Source organism: Bison bison, unplaced genomic scaffold, assembly GCF_000754665.1.
Source record: "Bison bison bison isolate TAMUID 2011002044 unplaced genomic scaffold, Bison_UMD1.0 scf7180017864260, whole genome shotgun sequence".
NCBI lineage: Eukaryota > Metazoa > Chordata > Mammalia > Artiodactyla > Bovidae > Bison > Bison bison.
In genome coordinates, this window is record NW_011494832.1 from 6,126,869 (window position 1) to 6,150,892 (window position 24,024).

The 24,024-nt window shown below is 34.0% G+C and overlaps 1 protein-coding gene across 8 annotated transcripts in view; it reads right to left on the reverse strand.

Annotated features, from left to right (window-relative positions):
* Nucleotides 1–24,024, reverse strand: part of CACNA2D1 (calcium channel, voltage-dependent, alpha 2/delta subunit 1) — a 530,781-nt gene that overhangs the window by 65,016 nt on the left and 441,741 nt on the right. For all 8 annotated transcript variants that reach the window (XM_010848132.1, XM_010848138.1, XM_010848135.1 and 5 more), the window contains exons 12-15: nt 19,546–19,650; nt 5,183–5,261; nt 4,298–4,347; nt 3,036–3,125 (exon numbers count right to left, since the gene is read on the reverse strand). In XM_010848132.1, the coding sequence (XP_010846434.1) occupies nt 3,036–3,125; nt 4,298–4,347; nt 5,183–5,261; nt 19,546–19,650 (324 nt within the window). The remainder of the gene's footprint in view (nt 1–3,035; nt 3,126–4,297; nt 4,348–5,182; nt 5,262–19,545; nt 19,651–24,024) is intronic.

Below are 24,024 nucleotides of genomic sequence, written 5' to 3' on the forward strand. Positions count from 1 at the left end.
CAACAAAGGTCTGTCTAGTCAAGGCTATGGTTTTTCCAGTAGTCATGTATGGATGTGAGAGTTGGACTGTGAAGAAAGCTGAGTGCCAAAGAATTGATGCTTTTGAATTGTAGTGTTGGAGAAGACTCTTCAGAGTCCCTTGGAGTGCAAGGAGATCCAACAGTCCATCCTAAAGGAGATCAGTCCTGGGTGTTCTTTGGAAGGAATGATGCTAAAGCTGAAACTGCAGTACTTTGGCCACCTCATGTGAAGAGCTGACTCATTGGAAAAGACTCTGATGCTGGGAGGGATTGGGGGCAGGAGCAGAAGGGGACGCCAGAGGATGAGATGGCTGGATGGCATCACCGACTCGATGGACGTGAGTTTGAGTGAACTCCAGGAGTTGGTGTTGGACAGGGAGGCCTGGCGTGCTGCAATTCATGGGATCGCAAAGAGTCGGACACGACTGATCGACTGAACTAACTAACATGGCATAATAGAAGCAATCTTTTTCTTTGCATCACTTTCACATTTACACAGAATACCATAAATTTTTTCTAAATATGGTAATATGTGCTCCCAAATGAGATACAAGGCTTCTAACATATTAGACAAACTTATAAACTGCACTCAATTCCAAGGCACTGTGCAAGTTTCTAGAGAACTAAGAAGAGAAATGAAACAAGATATCTGCTATCTTGGAATTTATTTGATATTGAGTTTCCAGAGTGCAATTCTTTTCCTCTAAAGAATCTTATTTTATCTCTCAAATAAAATGAACCTTCCACAATACTGTCCCAGTCTTGGTTCTAGTCTTACCTTCCATTATCTGCAAAAGTGACCAAAGTATCATCCTTTCAATATACATAGCACTTGTCCAATTTTCATACTGCTATTCCTTTCTGTAATTTCTCTGCACATCAATTGTAGAAACCTTACCTAGACTCATATATTTAGCTAAAACAATACCATCTTTTTAACCTTATTCTGTCACCAAATATGTGGCCTCTTTCTTCTGATTTTTAGAGTTCTTTCCATTTTTCTCATTATGTTTTTGTCTTGCAATATTTTTACCTTTTTAAAAAAAAAAAAGAAAAAAAAACTGTGAATCTGACCAGATTATTTTTTGAATGTGCTATGTGCAAAGACTATAAACAAGTAACTGGAAATAAAAATGGGTCATGTTTGAGTCTTAAGTTAGAAGAAAGAATGCACTATGTATCCACTGACCAGTCAATTAATGTGTCTCATTTTGTTCTTTTTTTTTTACATTTAGTCTCAGCTAGCAGAACAGCAGATTCAAAACTAAAATCGCTTCCTAAAGTCATTTATGCTATCTGCAAGAACCTCACCAACAATGCAGACATGCTGGTTAATGAACTTCTGGTTCATAGGAAATACAAGAGGGAATAATTATTGACTCCTCCTATCATACTCTGTCCTGTGATGGATTTGAATGCGTGAAACATTTTGACCACAGCTTCAGATGACCATGTGACCTTAAATAAATATGTGATGTCAAGAAGGAACACTGGACAGTAATTTTAGCAAGGGTTTGAGGTAAGCAAGCTTCATTTTATCATTCTTAGCGTGCAAGGCTGCTAATAGTGCCTGTTTTTCTCCTAAACTTCCTGTATTTGTTTATTTTACAAGAACCAAATGATAAGTAATTCTTTCTAAATAGATTGCATTCTGCCCTGTGGGTTCATCACTGTATTCAGGAAAGTAGTATCAGCATATAATTAAACTCCAAGTAGGAAAAGGGGTTACTGAATCAGCACCTATTTTTCAGAGCTTAGTATTGTAAGTCTCTCTGATGTTACACTAGCAAAATTGTTAATTAAGTCTTCTCTAATTAAGTTAAGCATATGAATAAATCTTATTACTATTTATAAATTTCATATTAGGAAAGAAAAAGTTATACTAAAATATGATTTCTCAATATCAGCCCTATTGACATTTTGAGCTGAATAATTCTTTGTTTTGTGTGTGTGTGTGTGTGTGTGTGTGCACGCGTGAGTGTGTTGGGGATGTGTGTGATTCTCTTGTACATGGTGGGAATGTCTAACAGCATCCCTTACACCTATTCATTGGATGCCAGTAGCAAACTCTATCCCAGTCATGACAATCAATAAAACCTATAGATATCTCCAAGTGATCTGAGGGGCAAAACTGCCCCCAGTTGAGAAAGAACCACTGCTCTGAAATACGATGGCATGCCTGTACTACAATTCCCACTGTGCAGTGGGCAACTTAACATGTTTGTATTTGTTACTTCACATCAGACTGGATCACTTCAATGGGCTATTTCCATAAGTATTTAAGGTTGACTCTAAGCAAGAACTTATAATACGAAGAGGTGATTAGGTTTGTGATTGTTCCAGGGTGGGATAAGGTATTTGTTTATCTAATTGCAAGTACTTTTGAGTTTTGTTGAGTCTGGTTTGAGATATGGAGGCTATCTCAAATATGGAGGAGACAGCAGACAGACTCCTGCTAGCTGAAAATATGAAAGTGTTAGTTGCTCAGTCATGTCTGAGTCTTTGCGACCCTGTGGAGATTCTCCAGGCAAGAATACTGGAGTGGTTGCCATGCCCTCCTCCAGGGGATCTTCCCAACCCAGGGATCGAATCTGGGTCTCCAGCACTGCAGGCAGATTCTTTACCATCTGAGCTACAAGCTTCTGCTAGCTGAAATCTACTTTAAAAATAGTTTCTTCACAATTGTTCAAAATCTACTAATTCATGTGACTTTAGGATTTTTTTTTTACATAAAACTTCACAAAATTATTAGAATGATCTTAAATTCAAGATTGGAGGTTTGAAACTCTATATCCTCAATGACAATTGAAAAATAACACTTTACATCTCTGGTTTTCTATTGCACACAAGTCTAGATTTTTAAGTAAATTATGTAAATTCTAGCAAAGAAGGTTGTGATAGAAGGAATTCTGAAAGGGTTTCATGAAGAGAAAAAGAGAAATGGAAGCTAGAGAGAAATAGAAGTTAGCTGTGTGCTTTTGTTATAACAGTCTTTGACTGAACAGCCTAGCTTACCAGTGCATCCAGGTATACATTTGTCCACTGGACTTGCTTAGCTTTGTCTCCAGCTAAAACCATTGGTCTTCCCAGAACATCCAAATATTCCTATATAAAAACACATTAAAAAATTTAAGTCGTTGATAACTAGGAATGCAGTTCTTAAAAAAAAAAAAAAAAAAACTCCACAGAGAAAAATTTACCTAGAGGTAAAAATGAAGATGGAATTAAAATTATTAAGAGTGTTAAGCATATAATCATTCAATTTCTACTTTGGGTACTCCATAAATGGTATGTCTGCATACTCAGAATTAACAATATTTGACTTGTATTATTTATACAATGTATCTACCCCAGTTTTGTTTTTTTTTTTTCCTCCTAACAAAACATTCTCTTTCTGAGGTACAGCCAAGGATAAGTGAAATAAGTTCCCTGTGAATTGTTTTATGTTAATCTAAACTATGTAAGGCTCTGTGATTTACTGGATGGAACTGCACAAATTGGAAATACTAAAGCAGCCACATACTTGTTTTCATATCACAGATTGTTTGGCTGAAATTCAAAACTACATTTAAACATATCAAAAATAAATGAAATACTGTGCCAAAACTAGACATCAGACTTGAATGCAGCTGCTGTTTCATTTCAAAACTCAACATATTCAGTATTCATTTCCACAAAAGCCATGTTATTTGGGCTAAATTTTGACTTAGTCTATTTTGTAGACTTTCAGTTATGTTTAAAACTGAATAAATGATTTTAAACAGCAATTTATAAATATTAAATTTATATTTAAATTAACTTATTGGTTCAATCTACCTATTTAACAAGTATGTTTTCAACTGAATGGCTGTACAAAAACCATCTCCTTGTTGTAAGTTGCAAATAATTATTGTTTAATTTTCTGTGTTGAACCTATAATTTGGGAAAACTCAGTTAAATGATTTGCCGTAGAAACAAGTTAAAATTATATGATGAGATTGTTACTAAATTGATTTTATTTATTTTCTATGATGTTTTTAAAATAGGAGAATACAAACATAATTACACATCTTTGTCTGAGTTTCAGATATTTAAAAACATTTGGAACTTTAATGAAATAAAAACCAATACATTACCATGATACTCATTACAAATAAAATAGTATGAATTATTTATTCATGTAATACATCAAGCATTTATTCATTTTCACCTATTTTCTTCATATTGAGCATATTTAAAGTAGCAGAGAAATAATTTAGTTTGAAAAAACAGTTTAAACAAGTTTTAAATAACCATACCTGAGTATTGATTCTTATTGCTCCAATGGAAGGAATTTCGTAATAATAACCTGAAATATACACATATATACACAATAGATTTATATGTTTACATATTATGATATAATAAAATACACAGAACTATTTTATGGCTTTCTAGGAGAAACCGAGTACTTCTAATTCACCAAACACTAAAATATCAATACCACTGATCAGTTTGGAAAATGTGTGATTAATGTAAACTCATAGCAAATACACAAGCTTTATCAGAAACTTCACTAAATTTCTTATATTGTATAAAATAAATGTCATTGTTCTAGAAAGCAGTAGAAAACCTGAAAAATTGTTTTCATTGGAGAAATAATTAAAAGTATACAATGATGGGTATCTAATAATTTTATATCTGCCAAAATATAACTTTGAGAATAAATCTAGGCTCTTGCTATTGTCATGTGTCATTGTTCAAACAACATTTTTTTCTGAGTATAAGTGAAATATAGGTTCACTATACAAAGTCTGAATTATCTAGGAATGTATAAGACATTTAAAAAAATAATTTAGCCACTCAGGAAAAATAGTACCATATAATGTTACACTTTCTGATAGCTAAGTTTTACACAATTCAGATATTATTTGATTCTTAATTCTTCATGAAGTTATATTTGATGAGAGTCACTAGCATAATTTAATAAAATATAACACTAATGTCAAAGTAATACTATAATGTAATGTAACACTGATGTCAAAGTTTCTCGTGTGTTTTCTTTAGAGAAAACATATCTTATTCTTGCCTCGATTTAAAAATTAGCTACAACTTTAGAGTATTTTAAATGATAATATGTGAAGTAACAACTATTAAATTCATCTTCTTATAATAAAATGTGGTCATGTAAACAGACTTGTTACCTTTATTTTCACAGGCCATCCACTGAATAGGTCCTCTGTCATAATTATGTTGACCAACTGAAAATGTGAATACACGGACCTGGTGAATTTAAAAATGGGTATCTGTTAGTCTGCATAAAATTTAATTGAAAGGCAAAACAAAAGAGCTAAAATAAAAGATAAATAAAAGCATGTTTTTCAGTTAATTTATGTGACAAGAAAATTGAGGCCTCTAAATCACTTGGAAGGCACCAGAGAGAAACCACATAATCTACTCTAAATATAGACTTTAGTTACTAAATTTAAGTTAGTACTTGGGTGCTCTGCATCATATCTCAATTCTGTGGCAGGATCATGACTAAGGTTTCATTAGCAGAAATGGCATCTTTCAGATTCAACTCAACATCAGCGGTCTCACCTGGTTAAAACATTATTCACATATCTATCTAGTCACTGCCAAAAAAAAAAATTCTACTTAATAGGTACAAGGTTACAAAAATCTATATAGAAAGGAGGTCACTCTACGTTTAGTTGCTTAGAGCATTATACTTAATGATGGTTTCACTACTTTTCACATCATGAAAATATTTAATATGCATATGCATGAGTATGATGTTAGTCATATGACTTACTTTCTATAAAAGATGACTGGAACATATAAATAAATATTTTAAGCTCTGAGCATTTTTTAAAATAATTAAAATATTGACTGCTTCTAATATGCAAATATTTTAAAATATAATTGCGATACTGTTTAATTATTGTAATTTATATATTCATTGGAAGGTGCTGAATTTAAACAGTATAAAAGCATAGAAAATAAATTCAATGAGGTCAACAAATATTTAATAAAATGGTTACTTGAATTACACTGATTTTTACCAATTTAGTAATCAGAGTAAACCAATACTCTAAGTTCAACAGTTTAGCTTTTTCTAAAGATAAACATGCAGAAAAGCACTTTTCCATGAATTCATGGTCTGGTTTGAACTATGTTAAGAGCTTTTCCCTAATTCATGTCGATTGACTGTTTGAATTGACATTTTCTAATTGTTTCATCTGTTTCATCTTTCGCACATGACTGCAGAGCACAAATCTCAAGAGATTCTACATCTGGTCTCTGTTCTTTTGCTGGTCTTGGCCACACAGAGATCACATCATAACAACCCTTGCCCCAGAAAGTACACTGGGGAGGTGGTTGTTTCACTTGTAAAGTTTCACTCAAGCCAATCATCCAGGTTTGCCTTGGCTAGTTATGCAAGAAGCCATTTGGTGAATACATCAGAGTTTTAATCACCCCAAACTGTAAAGACAGGTGACTGGTTCTAGCTTAACAGAAGTTGGTGTTATCCTCTCTTGCTACCCGCTCTCCCTATCCTGGTGTTACCCTCTCTTGCTACCCAAGTTGGTGTTACTTACTACCCTCTCTCCCTTAGTCCTTCAAAATACAAAAATCTAGTTTCATTTCCTAAAATCTTCAATTGGTCATTTTGGGGGATGTGCATTTTAGTGGAGTGTTACTACTTAACAGAGTTAAAATTACTCCTAAATGGATTATTTTTACGAACGGGTTGGCCACCCTACTGATGATTCAATTTAATTGCCATACCTTAAACAATTGTCATGTGAATTCAGGACACGGAAACAATCCAGATGTTCTAGAAAGCACCTGGGGATCACTTTCATGATTAACATTTGAAAGCATGTCTCAAATTTTCGATTTAAAGCACTGCTTTGTCTGTTGTTTCTCTTACCACAACAGTATTCCATAAAATGGTTTCCATAAAGTACTTTTCAGTACAAGGACATAAATGAATAAGACTAAATGAATTATTATTACATATCTACATCCTTAGAAATCAAGCATTTCTAACAACATAGAGGCTAGACATACACAGACATACACCATGTGAATATTTGACTGATGTTATTCAAACAGTCCAAATAAACACAACACAGGCAAAAAACACACTAGTAAAAAACAACAACAAAACATATTGCTTTATTTGTTTTACTACAGTTTTGCCTGACCCTAATTGTTGGCCTACATGGAAACCTCAGATATTGTTCAAATTAAAGAATTTAGAATCAGAGCTGGGTGTCAAAGTATACACTGTCATAATTAATTGTAATTTAATAAAAGTTTAATACACTTTTTTTTTTTACTTTTTCTTCTCTATCTTTATTCATTTATCTCATAGGTCCTTCCTTGTCTATTTGAATACAGGTAGGATGCATTAACTGATTTGAAAAGACTATGATGCTGGGAAAGATTGAGGGTAGGAGGAGAAGGGGATGACAGAGGATGAGATGGCTGGATGGCATCACCGACTCAATGGACATGAGTTTGGGTGAACTCCAGGAGTTGGTGATGGACAGGGAGGCCTGGCGTGCTGTGGTTCACTGGGTCTCAAAGAGTCAGACATGACTGAGCGACTGAACTCAACTGATTGAATCATTCCCATATTACAAATGTATAATTTTTAACTCACTTTTAAAATTATATTTGCCTTGTGATAGATGTTTTTAAAGACATTTTTCTGAAAACATCCTCCCAATGGTTACTAAAATCTTAAAAATTACAAATTCAACCTTTCTATAGTTTCAGCAACTGTCTTACCATTACAATAATTATAAAATCTTTCTAGTATATTTAAAATACTTATTTTGTCTCTTGGTAGATATACATACACACAAAACATATGCATGTAAATAATTAATGATTTTATAGATTACCTTATAATTTTCCAAAATGACTTGATAAATATTATATATATTTGATTGAGAAAAGTTTAATATAAATCATATCAAATATAAAAAGTTTAATATAAATCAGATATAAATTTTTAATTCTTTCTATGACAATGAAAAATACACATGAATATTATACTTCAATCCCAGGTGCTGTACCACGCTGACTTTTGTCTTTGCTTTAAAAATTTGAACTAATTATGTAATAAGATTTTAACTAGATTGATTTCATAATCAGGTGTGATATTCAACATTTCATAGTACATATATACAATGAATTGATAGTTTAAAAAATAATTTTTGAACTCTAACTTTCCACTTGGGAGATTTACTTTCATTCTCCTATTCCGCACTATGTGACTGCCACCCTGTGGATGAGTTAATGAACTAACCCCAAAGCCAAGTTTACAGAGAGGTTTGCTGTCCCCGCAGTCTGATGTTTTTCACCTCTTTAAGTGTTCCATTCTTCTTTAGCTATAAATTTGGGGAAATAAAATAATAAAGTGATTCCTTGAAATAGGCACAATTTAGAGATTAAGGTAAATTACATTCTCAAAGATGTGCATTTTCAGAGGTCTTTTCTTTACGTGGCCTTACAAAAAACCAAAATGACATTAAAAAAAAAAACACAAAAAACCTTGAAACACTTAATGTGCAGTCACACAAGCTAAATATTTCATCTAAAGTCTCCATTAAGTAAATTACTTTAAATCAGGCCTCCATGAAAGCAAAGTCAGCTTTTATGGAGAAAAAATCCCATTACTTAGGCCTAGTAGTGCATTTATAATCACAACACTAGATCCATAGAACAAGTACATACTGAAGACTCACTGTTCTAAGTGTAATATTCCTAGAAAATTTGCTAAATGATCCTGAACTGGTTGATGTTAGATAGGCTATGTTTTAGAATGTTCACTTCTGTGAGGGTCATATATGAAACATACATAGCTATAGATGGCTTTGAAAAATATTTTTCACATTGCTGGCCAGATCTCTAACAGAAATAATATGGGAAATTAGAAATTGAATAAACACTGGACTGGGTTGAAACAGTTTCAGGATTGCACTATTGTATCTATTATAGTACTTTACATAGATATGAAAATAAGTATTTATTAAATGAAAAAAAACTGAATAGCTAAATGAGTGGTCTTCATGTTTTCCCAGAGGGATATAAGACACACTTTGATATCATCTGATATATAAATTAGTTCATTATAACAGAGTAGAGCCAAAACCAGAGTGATAGAAGCCTTGCATTCATAATTGCATTCAAAGCCTTGTTTCATTACACTTATATCATGGCAAATTCGTAATCTTTTTTTTGTTGTTGTTACATAGTCTTTTTATAAATGGAGATGAGCAAATTTCTTCAGGAAAGTTAAGTATGTATAATACACATATCATTTATATGCTGTATTATTCCTAGAAAATAAAAAAATAATTATTGACTCATGTTTAGTTATATAAGAATATTCACAAAATAAACTGCAATTTGAGAACAAGTTTAATAAAATTAAACTTAACTAAAAATCAGTCTCTATTATTAGTTGCAATTTATATAATTTGGCCTTCACTTGGTCCAAAAATCATTTTTCTCTGAACAGAAAATTATAATTCCAAAGTGTAAATTTGAATTATAATTTATATGTTAAGCCTGGCCTATTTGACCAGAGAAAACTTTTAATTACCAGCAAACTGGGTTACTCATTTGCTTCCTATAATACACTACTGATGTGTCCTTTAGTTCTAGACTTCTGTTACTCTGCTTTTTATTTTGTCTTGTTTGTTGAAGACAAAAATACTTGTCTTCAATTAAGATTTTTCCAAAACCACAGGGTCAACCTATTTTAAAAGTCATAGGAATTTCTTGTTTCCCAGCAGAACCCAGTTACTGGAAACTGTCACCTCAACAATTATCAGTTACCCAGAGTTCAAGTTTAATTTACAATAGGCAAATCTCCAAGGAATAATGGAAATGAGACTATAAAGAAAGAAAGCCAATAAAACTAAAATAAAAACTTCAGCTATCGAATCATGTTAGAAAAATGATGTCAGAAACGGGTTTTATTAATTTACTGTGTGTACTAAAATTTTTGGCAATAAGCCTATAAAAATACTAGATTGGACTGAATATTTTAGGAGAAAATTCTACAGTCGTTTTCATAATTCACAAGTATACCAGGACCCACAGCATTTAAAATAACCCACATCTCTCGGTTTATAGCATTATGAAATAAATAAAAGTGTCCAAATGTACCTTTCACACTTAATTTATTTTATAAAGCCCAGTGATCTGAAAGGTTCTTGCAAGTCTGCAAAGATTTGATGGCTTAGTTTAATCCATTTTAGCTTCTTAAAGCTGTGGGAAGCATGTTCCTTAGTCGTGAAATCTTGCTATCCAACTAGAAGGAAGGATCCTGGGTGGGCAAATGATGACTGGCATGGCCCCAAGGCTGCCCTAGAGAGAGAGATGCAGGACTAGCCAGCACACTCCACATGAGGTTATGAAATTTGGACTGCAGAACATTTAAATGATTGATTTTGCCACTTAGTAGCTGTATAGCTTTCAGCAAGCTCGTTAACTTCTCAAATTTTGGTTTTCTTATTTCCAAAATGAGGATGATGTTGATGGTGATAAAAACCTTTTTATCATATGGCTATTACAACTGTAAATGAAGTGATACATGAAAAGCTTTTGTATTATATGGAAAATTATAAGCACAATAAATATTAGCTGCAGTAATAAAGATGACATGATGATGATGATGACCACAATGTCTTCTATAGTCAAACTATCAGAATTCAATGAGGTAACATTTTCCATTTTCATGCCTCAAAAAGAACACAACTTGAAATAATACCTTCCCAGAGGGACAAATTTGGTTTGCTTTACTGCATTTAAGAATAAACTCCAAAGAAAAAGATACTGTCTAAATGCCGCTGTGTCCATATAAGATATGCCTGTATGGAATTTCCCAGGGCCTGACAAAAGAACAAATTTAGTAAGTGACCAGTGAGTTTGTTTAAGTAAATCACACCAAGCAACTTTAAAAAGGAAATCGAAATGCAGTAGTTTTTGCTTACATGATCTTAAAGACCTAGCTGATATTTCTCTTACATGTCTTGCATGTGGGTATATAACAAAGATACATGCCCTTGGGATTATGTTGGTGTTTAAAAATGTTAACAATTACAATGAATCATCCTTGCATATTAAGATTATAAGGGAGTAAGTTCAGGTTCCCCTTCTATCTGCATGCACTGACAGGATTTGATAACAGAGGAAGAAGCTATGGATACATTTCATTTCTAAGCAATTTAGCTCTGCAGAGACTATTGTCAGGTCAGAGGTCACAACATAAGTGATATACTTATTTCAGCTGTTCCTCTTGGGTAAGGCTACATACTTCACTGACACAAATAATGAGAATACTCATGAAAAACTATGTGTTGGACTGATTAGTATGAAAGGAGAGGTGCCATCAGAACAATCATTTTTTATATGAACTTGCTGCTGCTGCTGCTGCTAAGTTGCTTCAGTCATGTCCGACTCTGTGCGATCCCACAGACGGCAGCCCACCAGGCTCCACTGTCCCTGGGATTCTCCAGGCAAGAACACTGGAGTGGGTTGCCATTTCCTTCTCCAATGCATGAAAGTGAAAAGTGAAACTGAAGTCGCTCAGTTGTTTCCGACTCTTAGCGACCCCATGGACTGCAGCCTACCAGGCTCCTCTGTCCATGGGATTTCCAGGCAAGAGTGCCATTGCCTTTTCTGTTATATGAAGTTAAGTCTCCCTAATTCTTACAGTGACATATACAAGGGTGGAACATTAATTTTACTCTACATTCCCTTTACCTTCTCATAGTGTTTATGGGGTTCAAAGAATGTTCAGACTACCACACAACTGCACTCATTTCACATGCTAGCAAGGTAATGTTCAGTCCTCCAAAGCTAGGCTTCAACAGTAAGTGAACCGAGAACTTCCAGATGTACAAGATGGATTCAGAAAAGGCAGAGAAAACAGAGATCAAATTGCAACATCCGTGGGATCATAGAAAAAGCTAGAGAATTCCGGAAAAACATCTACTTCTGCTTCACTGACTATGCCAATGCCTTTGACTTTGTGGATCACAATGAACTGTAGAAAATTAAAGAGATGGGAATACCAGACCACCTTACCTGCCTCCTGAGAAACCTGTATGCAGGTCAAGAAGAACCAGACATGGAACAATGGACTGGTTCCAAATTGGGAAAGAAGTATGTCAAGGCTGTATATTGTCACCCTGTTTATTTAAATTCTATGCAGAGTACATCATACGAAACGCTGGGCTGAAAGAAGCACAAGCTGGAATCAAGATTGTCGGGAGAGACAGCAATAACCTCAGATATAAAGATAATATCTTTATATGGCAAAAAGCAAAGAAGAGCTAAACAGCCTCTTGATAAAAGTGAAAGAGGAGAGTGAAAAAGCTGGCTTGAAATTCAACTAAGATCATGGCATCCGGTCTCATCACTTCATGGCAAATAGATAGGGAAACTATGGAAACAGTGTCAGACTTTATTTTCTTGGGCTCCAAAATCACCGCAGATGTTGACTGCAGCCATAAAATTAAAAGACACTTGCTCCTTGGAGGAAAAGTTATGACAAACCTAGCAGCATATTAATAAAAAGACATTATTTTCCCAACAAAGGTCCATCTAGTCAAAGCCTGGTTTTTTCAGCAGTCATGTATGGATGTGAGAGTTGGACCATAAAGAAGGCTGAGTGCTAAAGAACTGATGCTTTCAAACTGTGGTTTTGAAAACTCTTGAGAGTCCGTTGGACTGCAAGGAAATCAAACCAGTAAATCCTAAAGGAAATAACCCCAAATATTATTCATTGGAAAGGCTGATGCTGAAGATGAAGCTCCAATACTTTGGCCACCCTGATGAGAAGAGCCAACTCATTGGAAAAGACCCCGATTCTGGGCAAGATTGAAAGCAGGAGGAGAAGGGGATGACAGAGGATGAGATGATTGGATGGCATCACCGACTCGATACGAGTTTCAGCAAACTCCAGGAGATGGTGAAGGACAGGGAAACCTGGCACACTTCAGTCCATGGGGTTTCAAAGAGTTGGACACAACTCAGCAACTGAACAACAACAACAACAACAACATTCCACTTATAAGGAAAAAATATAATTTTAAATTATATTCTTGTAAAAGGTCAAAGCTATTGAGTATCATATATGAATGTTTTATATATAGTTTACTATCAGTTCAGTTGCTCAGTCGTGTCCAACTCTTTGCGACCCCATGCATTGCAGCACGCCAGGCCTCCCTGTCCACCACCAACTCCCAGAGTTCACTCAAACTCATGTCCATTGAGTTAGTGATGCCATCCAGCCATCTCATCCTCTGTCGTCCCCTTCTCCTCCTGCCCCCAATCCCTCCCAGCATCAGAGTCTTTTCCAATGAGTCAACTCTTCCCATGAGGTGGCCAAAGTACTGGAGTTTCAGCTTTAGCATCATTCCTTCCAAAGAAATCCCAGGGCTGATCTCCTTCAGAATGGACTGGTTGGATCTCCTTGCAGTCCAAGGGACTCTCAAGGGTCTTCTCCAACACCACAGTTCAAAAGTATCAATTCTTCGGCGCTCAGCTTTCTTCATAGTCCAACTCTCACATCCATACGTGACCATTGGAAAAACCATAGCCTTGACTAGACTTAGTTTACTATCGGAGATTATTTATTGCATATTTACATTTATTCATTTATGTTGGGCATCTTCAGTAATTACTCAGCAACCACTGTGCATCAAGCCCTTCTTAGCCGCTAAGGAGTCAATGGTAGGTTTACAAGCTGATACAACCCCTACCTCTTCGAGCTTTTAACAGAAGGGAGTTCAAGATAATGTAAATAAGTACATAATTGAAATGATTTTTTTAAAATGGTAATCTGGGAGAAAGAAAACAAGGAGGAAAGATGGTACTGAAATAGAGAATAATGAGGTGTGTAGGAAAAGGGGACCACCCTAGAAAGTCTGAGCAGGGAAGATCTCTGTGTGGAGCTACATGGCAAGCAGAGCTTTCAATGTGAGAAGACAGCCTCAGGAAAAGCAGGACAGAATACCCTTCCTGGTACTGTGATTTCACATCAACAAAAGGCAATCACAATGTTATGTGGCACAATTCTACCTAGAAATTATTTCAAGTGTATTTGTGGCACTGTATAGCCTATATCATGTAATATACTTTCTGTTTAATGTAATACTTATTCTCACTTTTCAATGGATTTGTTCTAGCCATCAAATTAAGGACTCTGTAAAATGTATGGAAGTAGTGTATTAACTACTCAGACCCAAAGAAAACTGTTCCTTAGTTTAGGTAATGAATTATCAATACTAATTTCATTCTAAGAAGACAAATGTAAACAAATCTGTCAGAGAAGGACACTACACAGATGCACACGACCTGAATTTTAAGTTGATCATCTATTGGCAGGGCCAATATTACTGAAAATTATTGTTTTTAGTTATATCTTAATCTAGCACAAGTAATATATTTGTTTTTTATGAACACAGCTATAGTTCCCATTCTAAAACTGAAAATCCTTTGGAAATGGTTGAAAGTGCCAAATTACATGAAAATTTTTAAAAGCAGTGCATTTCTAAAGAGTATTAAATATTCTACAAGTCTAATATACTCTATTATAAGAGGATTGAACATTCCTTCCAAAGGTTTCATTCTTGCCTGATGGAGAAGCTAGGCAGAGACTACCAAGAAGGCAATGAATTATTTCCCATGAATTATTTTTCCTACCATATGTTGAAAAAGTAGTTGATGATTTTCACTTTTACTGTATAAAACTCATACACAGATTTAGCCGTTTGTGATTTGCTTTCGATTTTTGTAGACTACAGATTATTTCTCTTCTGGATCTGACAAAAAATAGAAAAGACTGCCAATCAAATTTGAAAGAATCTAAAAAATAGAGCATCTATTGTCAGGCAATTATAATTTTTTAGCTGTGCATTCTTTATTTTACAAAATTATTCCACATCTATCATATGCATTTTTTCATTTCTTCTTCTCATTTAGTTTACTATTTTGAAATTTTCATCTTATAGATTTTTGAATGTCTTTTTATTTTTGATTAATTCTGAGAATTAACCTAAAAATCCAAGAACAATTTTATAGCTGGCTAGACAATCTTAAGTGTATATGCTAACCAATCTCTTTGCTAATCTACAGAAAATTAAATATCTTTACTTTTGCTAGACCTGGGAATTATCTTTCAACTCTGTGTCTGGTGTCAGTTTCCTTTGTTCATTTGTTTGGAATCTGTGATAGAGTTCATTTTGGTTTTGGCACCATTTTTAAGGCAGTCTCATACACATGGTTGAGCCCTAAGGAATGGCAGAGTTGCAGGTAAAGATTAGAAAGTGAATGCATTTTAATGTGGAACAGCTGTGTGAGGAGATTAACATGGACTCGGTTTTAAGCTGTACCTATCTATAATCAGGTAGATTAATTCCCAAGAGTAATACATTTCAAAAGAACCCAAACATTTTGTTCTAATTCTCAAACCTTTTGGCCTCATTAAATTGTGCTCTGTATCTGCAGGCTCATTCATCAGCTCTATGGGTGGACCTCATCACACCTATCTGGGTTGCTCTGAGTGATTTCTAATGTCATCTGGGTGACAAATGGGTTTAAATGAAGCATTCAGTCACATTCATGCCAAGCAAGAGGCCTGGGGAGAAAGTAGGATTCAAAAAGAGGTTTTCAGATTTTTTTTCTTTAAAAGCTCTCCAAACTTTGTGACTTTGCAATTTCTATATTTTTAAGCTACAAGTGAATGTCCATCTTAAGAGGCATGTTTTAAAGTAAAATTATAGTTGAATATAGAATTTTACAAGTATTGAAAGTTTATATTTTACTACCTATCAAATTTCAGTTTTACATATTGGCCATTTGAAAGAAAATGTAGCTAGTTAAGTTCTGAGTTGATAAATTTATTGCATAATAAATATGAATTTTGCAGGTAAATAACTGGTCATACACATCCTTAGATGACACAGATAGACAAGGATCTTCCATGCATCCACATGTCTGAGGGTGGCAAATCTCTCACACTGGGTGGATGAGTGGAAGGTAGAGAAGTCAGAATAAGCAGAGAAAGTGAGAAAGGGTTTGACAGTTCATCCCAAACCATTTTGAAGATGGAGGAAAAATCTCTCTTATACACACTAGTTGCATACATACACCCTTGGCAGAAACAATTAACTGTATAATGTTGTCTTGACAAAATACAAACACAGTCAAAAACATAAGTGACTTAAAAATCGTCTGCTATCATCACTGTTAGTGGATAAGAACATGCAAATGCCAAGAGACAAATTTTTGGTCTAACATAGTTTTCCATGTTAGAAAATTTAAAAAGCCATTGAACTTGGAAGCAGAGTGCAATGAAATGTGGCACAACAATGTTTTCAGAAACACAATTCCTAATTGTCTAATTCACAAATCTGTGCTCTCTATCTCTCAATCCCTCCTCTTTCAAGGATCACCATCAATTATCCTTTCTTTGTTTTGTATCTATAAGCTTTATCTGTCTGGATATCCCTTTACTAACCTTAAGTTAAAATAATGACTTAGCTCTTCCATTGTTAAAAAAAACATGTATGCATGCACACGTATGTGTGCAAAACTTCACCCAGAGTTGACTGTCTTAATTTTTCCTATTTTTTCTTAGCAAATTTGCAAAGATTTTAGAAAAAAATTAGTTTATGTTCAGATTTCTATTTCCTCATTCCTTGATCACTTCTTAACCACTTGTCAGTGGTCAAAATTTACTCATAGCACTTTACATAAGAGAGCTAGCCATAGTTCCACACATGGTCCCTTGTTTCTAGAGATATGATTGACAGAATCAATGTCCATTTAAAACAGATATAAATGTGTGTTCATATACTTGTGTATGTAAACCTGTATGCATGTATAAGTGTGTATCACGGAACTTTGCTATAGCCCCTAAATTAGACTCCCATTAAAAAAAAATGTAGTTTCTAATTCCAAGGACATCTTAATTTTTCTTAGCTAACTATACATTTATTTCAAAAATCATAGAAAGCACTGACTACTTAATTTTCAAAGTTTCTTTGGAATTCACAAAAATTCTATGTCCTTAGGAGAAGTGTGTGTACTTACAGCAGAGAGGTATTATTAATAGGCAAACAGCAAGATTGTTGAGTAAGATTAGATTCATCAGTTTTAAAAAAGTGAATGTGATATGAATCATTTCTTATGTGGTTTAGAATGTCACAAAATGACTTTGTTTAAAACGTGGAGTTCCTATAAAAGGTGAAAAAGATGAGAAGGAGTGTTACAAGATAGTAATATTTAGATTGGACATTTTTTGGATATATACATAGAAAAATGGCTTTCAACTAGTAAATTCTTCATTTATTCAATCAACTAGACAATTTGTGAAAATGGAGAGTAGGATACAGTTGTTTTCCTTATGACATAAAATCTCTTTTATGGAAAAAAATAAAATTATGATATGCCCCCAAGACATGTTATTGTGTTACTTCTGCATGCAAAAAGAGTTTTTGGAGAGGAAAAAAATAAATAACAAGTTTATTGTTTTTCTCTTTTTATACATTTAAATTCTTTTATTCAAACTTGTTAAACTTTTTTGTACTCTGAAATTAAAATATATCTCTGGCACAAATTGCAATCCAGAATGCAATATTTATTGCCATATTTAAGAAACTTTCTTTTTGAAGAAAAATATTTAGAGGTGAATGATATTCCTGCTTGTCAGTTTGGATGATATCAAAATCTAAGAAAAGATGATTTAACTAAACTTATATTCATTAAAAAATGAAAAGCACTGGGGCTTGAACTTATGCACCTCTGTCATAAGATAATAAAACAAGCTTATGACTAGAAGATGCTAAAAAGTCCTTTCCAAATTATCAGTGTATGATTAATTAGAAGAATACTGAAATAAATGTATTATATTAATAGAAATGAATTTAGATTAAATTTATTTTATTACATTTGAATTCTTCCAAACATGGTAATTTTATATCACTGAGAATATTTAAATAAGTGAAATATTCTTTAACCCAGATTATTTTTTATGATTATGAATTTGTTCTATAACAGAAATTATGCTTCCAACTTTTGTTAGACGCTCTCAAGTTTTATTTATTGCCATGTATTGAGAATTAACTCTGAATCTGTGCTTCTTGTAGGATGCTGAGAGTTCATAGTTAAACAACACAAAGGCCTACTCATGTGGGACCTTGGATCCAGAGGGTGAACAGAGAAAAGACCTCACGGGCAGCATAAGTGTGAAGAGACGTGGAGGGCTCAGACACTGTGCTGTGGGATCAGAGCACAGGCGCCTGAACAAACATGAAGTGGGAGGAAAGGATGTCAGGACATCCTCCAAGGGGTGGCGGCTGCCCTGGATTTTGAACGATCAGTCACAGTTACTAAAAAGTAAGAAATGTACATTATATCTTAATGCATCTGTATTTTCCCATTACTTTTCATTCTAATGATATTTCTGAAACAAATATTCACAATAACAAGATACCACTCAAAATATTTATAGGCTATTAACAGTTCAGTCCATTTATCAACTTTTCCAAAAGGAATGGCTCTTCTATATAATCAGAGTCACTAGATGTTTAAAAAAACTTAACCCTCACATTAAACTTATGTCATATGACATTATACTTTAATAGCATATGCAGTAGCATAGAGTTGAGTATTAAAACATTTTGTAAACAATTCAAAGTTACACATATATGTGTTGTCAACTCTGAAAGTACTGGTATTTTTGAAATGTTTCAAAATTTTTCATTAATACTCTACCCTATTATCCACAGTATTTTGCCTGCCAATATATAACTTATGTATATTTACCTAAATGTATTAATTTAATTTTTCCTTCTTTTTAATCCTTCACAAAACAATTCTTTAGCATTAATGATGAGTCAATGATGAAAGTTCTAATTAAAAGCAAAGTTGATAGGTATTTTACCCTGAAGGGTGCCTTGTGAAATATATAATTTTTGTTGAAGTTCTGAAAGCATAAGACGTAAGCTATAATTTTTCATTACTTATTTATGGATTCTTGGCATTTTAGGAAATTAAGTTGAGAATCATTGTCCTCTCATAAAATATGGAGAGTATCAGAAAATTAAAATAAGCTGACAGTAGGAGTGATAGAAAAAATAGTTTCATTTGATATCTTCCACAATATCAGTAGGTTCAGCTACACTGGTGAGCTTTCAAAACAGGCCTGTGTACAATACTTTTCTCTGCAGTAAAACAATCAAAGAAACAAATATATTCTGTATAGGCCTCTATACAGGCCTCTATATAGGTTCAAATTATTTTATTAATAAATTAATAAATTATTAATAAATAAAGTACTTGTGAATTTCACAAAAGATATTTGACATTTAATTCAGTGATTGGCATATAATCCATGAGCTGTATGGCTTTATAGTCAGCACACTAATGTTTTAACCAAAAACATCTTCCCTTACCACTTTTGCTGTATTCTCTCTTAAAACCACCTAAATTAATATTAAATTTAAAATATCAGAAAAATTACACTCACCTTTTTGTCTTTGTTGTATTTGGTAAATATCTCCTGAGCTCTCTCTTCTCCTCCATCCGTGAACAACATGATAATCTTATTGCAGTTGGCTCTAGACACATTATACTGTAAAATATATCGATAAAATTGTATATCATTCATAGAAAAAGGGAGGGAGTATAAAAGCAAAATGGAAAGTATGTGCAGATTGCAAGTGATGACTGAAGTATCTGTTCAATAGCCAATTTTAAGAACAGGTTCCTGGATCAAGCAGGCCTGTGCCTGCCTACACAGGCTCTGCCTCATTTTCAACACCCACCACTCTCCCTTTCTTTGGGTTTCTGATCAAATGTCACCTAACCTTTGAGGACTTTCCTGACGACTGCATTTTAAATTGCAATCTGCCCTCCCAAGGTGTATTCTTCTTTATAGCATTTCACATTTGTTATATGCAGTATATAATGTGTTTGTTTTTTATTACTGACTTCCAATAAAGTATTAAGTACCAAAAAGGTATAAAGTTTTGTCTTTTTTGTTCAATAGTTTCCTTGTCTGAACGAATGCCTAATACATAATAACCTCTCAGGGTTTAATTAATACCTGGGTTTTAAAGTGATTAATGGACATGGTATCAATTCTATACCTCTATAATATATACCAGAAACAAAAAAATATTAATAAAACGTACATATCTTTTCATGTATGTTTTCAATCCATTTACAAATATTTGTTCCTCTCTTTACTCCTCCTTCCTCCTACTTTATTCAGTTTACATTTCTGAAATTGTAATGCTGATCCCAAAACACAGTGCTCTTTCATATTTTGGTAAATGTCAACAATTATTTCCAGAATATTGTCTTATCTGCTCTCAACCTGCTACATATATTCTAATTCTGAAAGGCTCAATTCCAATGTTAAATCCTCTCTTACATTTTCTTTAAGGTCCCTCAAAGAGCTGGACTTAGGAAAACAATGGATTAGCATCAAAGGGCCACATGAAATATACAAAGTTGAGCTTCTTTGAGGCCTGAAATTATCATCTCAGCCTTCCTAATGTTGTAAAATATGTCTGCAAAATTGCTGAGAATAAAAAAAAAATAACACTAATTTATGACTGCTCAGCTTCTTTGAAAATGTCAGCCTTCTAGTTTAGTGATATTTAAAGGTGATAAAATCTGAAGCTAATTTGTAATTTTATCCCTCTAATGGCCACATTAAAAAATATAAGAAGAAATATCTGAAATTCTAATAATATATTTTATTTAACTCAGTCACTCAAATAGTCAATTCAACATCAAAACAATATAAAAATTGAGAAAATAAATATTTTTTTCTTTCATGGTAAATTCTAAAATCTCAGTGTATTCTTATAACACATTTCAGTTCAGACTATGCACACTGCAAGCACTCAACACCCACTTGTGGTTATGGTTATACTGGACAACACAGTCTAAAAATCACTAATTCTCCAATAGTGTTGGAGTTTATTGAAGGTCCTTATTTCTATTTTTCAAAAAAGGTAAATCACATTTCCTGTTGGAAAAGGTAATGAGGACAACATGTTGTTTTATCTGATGAAAAATTCCTGTTTCATATATTCTTACTCCACTGATTAGGCCATTAGCCCAGTGGCAGTTAAAGCTTTTAACTAAGCATTGTGAAAACTCAAGTAGTGACTAATTCTATTTATCACATTCAAAAACCATTCTTATCTTGGAAGGTAATTATCTGAAAATTTGACCATAAAATAGTTACATATTTTATCATCAATATACTTTTGTGAAAGGTGTTGAAATCCCTGAATCGAAAACTAAATTCTCTGATGACTTATCTTTTCTATCTGCATATGTAAAATGGGCAAACTAATATTTACCTAAAAGACCGTCTCAAAAAAGTGACAGTTTTTAGCACAGGACTTGGTTTCATTTTTTAAAATAGTGGGGGTATTATTATTACGGAATATAAGTACCAAAGTTAGCACACTGCATCTTGCTGTTCATTTTTAGTACACTCACAAAAGGAGAAATGAAGAAATGTTTTGTTTTCAACATTTTTTTTCTAAGTCGATTTCTCAGGACTTGTGGTAGAATAGTCTACCTCAGCAAATTCTCACTGGATTTTTAACTATCTAAAGAATCACACTGTCACAACAAGTATACAAAACTGGCTTGGAAGGAATTAAGGCAAGGAAAAACTTGATTACGTCAATAAAAACACAATGGCTAGGGTTGGTAATTGACTTTCGTGGTATTTCATAGCACACTTGGCTGTGTATCTGTAGCTTGCAGCACAGCATCTACTATACACACACTCAAAATTTTGCTTGAAAAATCCATCTCATATATTTGTCAATATTTTATGAAATGCTAACTGAAGACTAATTCAAATCAATGTCTAATTCTATTGGACACTTGATTCAGGAATCTTAAGGGTAAACCGTGCCAGGACCGACAGAAGACAAGGAATGGTACTGTATGTAAGAAAAAGACAAAACATGCTTCAGCTCAACAAGGCATGCTGTGCATTTGGGAAAATTATTTTTAAATGAAGAATTGTAATACCTAAGGGACATGTGGAAAGCAAAATATATGAGATTTACTACAGGAATAACTGAGGACATGTTAAAAATCATTTACAACTCACAACGGCAGTAGGAGAGGCCAGTAGAAGTTCGACCATATTTTATAAGTAACTAATAATGAATGTGGGAGTTAACCCGGCCCCTCTATTGTGACTGCCTCGGAAGTAGTACATCAGGCTTGAGACGCCTCATCATTCCACAACAGAAACTTGAATATGAGGGAATGAGTGAGGCCAACTGACAACACTAAGAATAATTAAAATGCTAAGATCTAGAAAACTTGATTATTGACTCGAGAGAAAAATTAGTTATGAAAAGCCCTCACATTCCTTTACTGCAGAAAGGATATATCCTATTTTAGTAATCACCTGTGCTTGAATTTCAAAAGTTTTGAGTTTTCATTTTTATTAATGCACATACATCATTTAATAATCACATGAATTTTAGCAAAGATAATTTCCCCGGAAAACTGCAGTGCTGTATTTCTTTGCCTTTCTACTATTTACTTGCTTATCTAATTGTACCTAAGAAAAATATTACTTCAAATTCCAAATAATCGAAAATTCTACCCTCACATTCCTTTAATGTAGACTCCTAGGCCACCCTCTGCCTTGTTTTCCAGTTCAGAGAACTTGGAGTCACCCCCACTCCCTTCTCAGCAACCCCTCCTACCACTCCAATAGTTACTAGGTCACTTACCTTAACATCACTTCTAATCCAACACCAGGATTACTAAAATAGCTTCTTAACTTAAAACACTCATCAGACTGTATCATTCTCCAACCACACACTTTCCATTTGCTCTTCCATACCTCACTTAAGGATAGCTCATGGCCTTTCCATTCCCATCATTTCTCCTCTACTGCTTATGGCCCAGCCATGCCAACAAACCTGCAATTTTTTCAATGTGCACAACCCCTCATGCTTCTGTGCCTTTTTAATCTCTGGTGTTCTTTTTTTTTTTTTTAAATTTTATTTTTAAACTTTACATAATTGTATTAGTTTTGCCAAATATCAAAATGAATCCGCCACAGGTATACATGTGTTCCCCATCCTGAACCCTCCTCCCTCCTCCCTCCCCATACCATCCCCCTGGGTCATCCCAGTGCACCAGCCCCAAGCATCCAGTATCGTGCATCAAACCTGGACTGGCAGCTTGTTTCTTACATGATATTTTACATGTTTCAATGTCATTCTCCCAAATCTTCCCACCCTTTCCCTCTCCCACAGAGTCCATAAGACTGTTCTATACATCAGTGTCTCTTTTGCTGTCTCGTACACCTGGTTATTGTTACCATCTTTCTAAATTCCATATATATGCGATAGTATACTGTATTGGTGTTTTTCCTTCTGGCTTACTTCACTCTGTATAATAGGCTCCAGTTTCATCCACCTCATTAGAACTGATTCAAATGTATTCTTTTTAATGGCTGAATAATACTCCATTGTGTATATGTACCACAGCTTTCTTATCCATTCATCTGCTGATGGACATCTAGGTTGCTTCCATGTCCTGGCTATTATAAACAGTGCTGCGATGAACATTGGGGTACACGTGTCTCTTTCCCTTCTGGTTTCCTCAGTGTGTATGCCCAGCAGTGGAAGCAAAAATAAACAAATGGGACCTAATTAATCTTAAAAGCTTCTGCACATCAAAGGAAACTATTAGCAAGGTGAAAAGACAGCCTTCAGAATGGGAGAAAATAATTGCAAATGAAGCAACTGACAAACAACTAATCTCAAAAATATACAAGCAACTCCTACAGCTCAACTCCAGAAAAATAAATAACCCAATCAAAAAATGGGCCAAAGAACTAAACAGACATTTCTCCAAAGAAGACATACAGATGGCTAACAAACACCTGAAAAGATGCTCAACATCACTCATTATCAGAGAAATGCAAATCAAGACCACTATG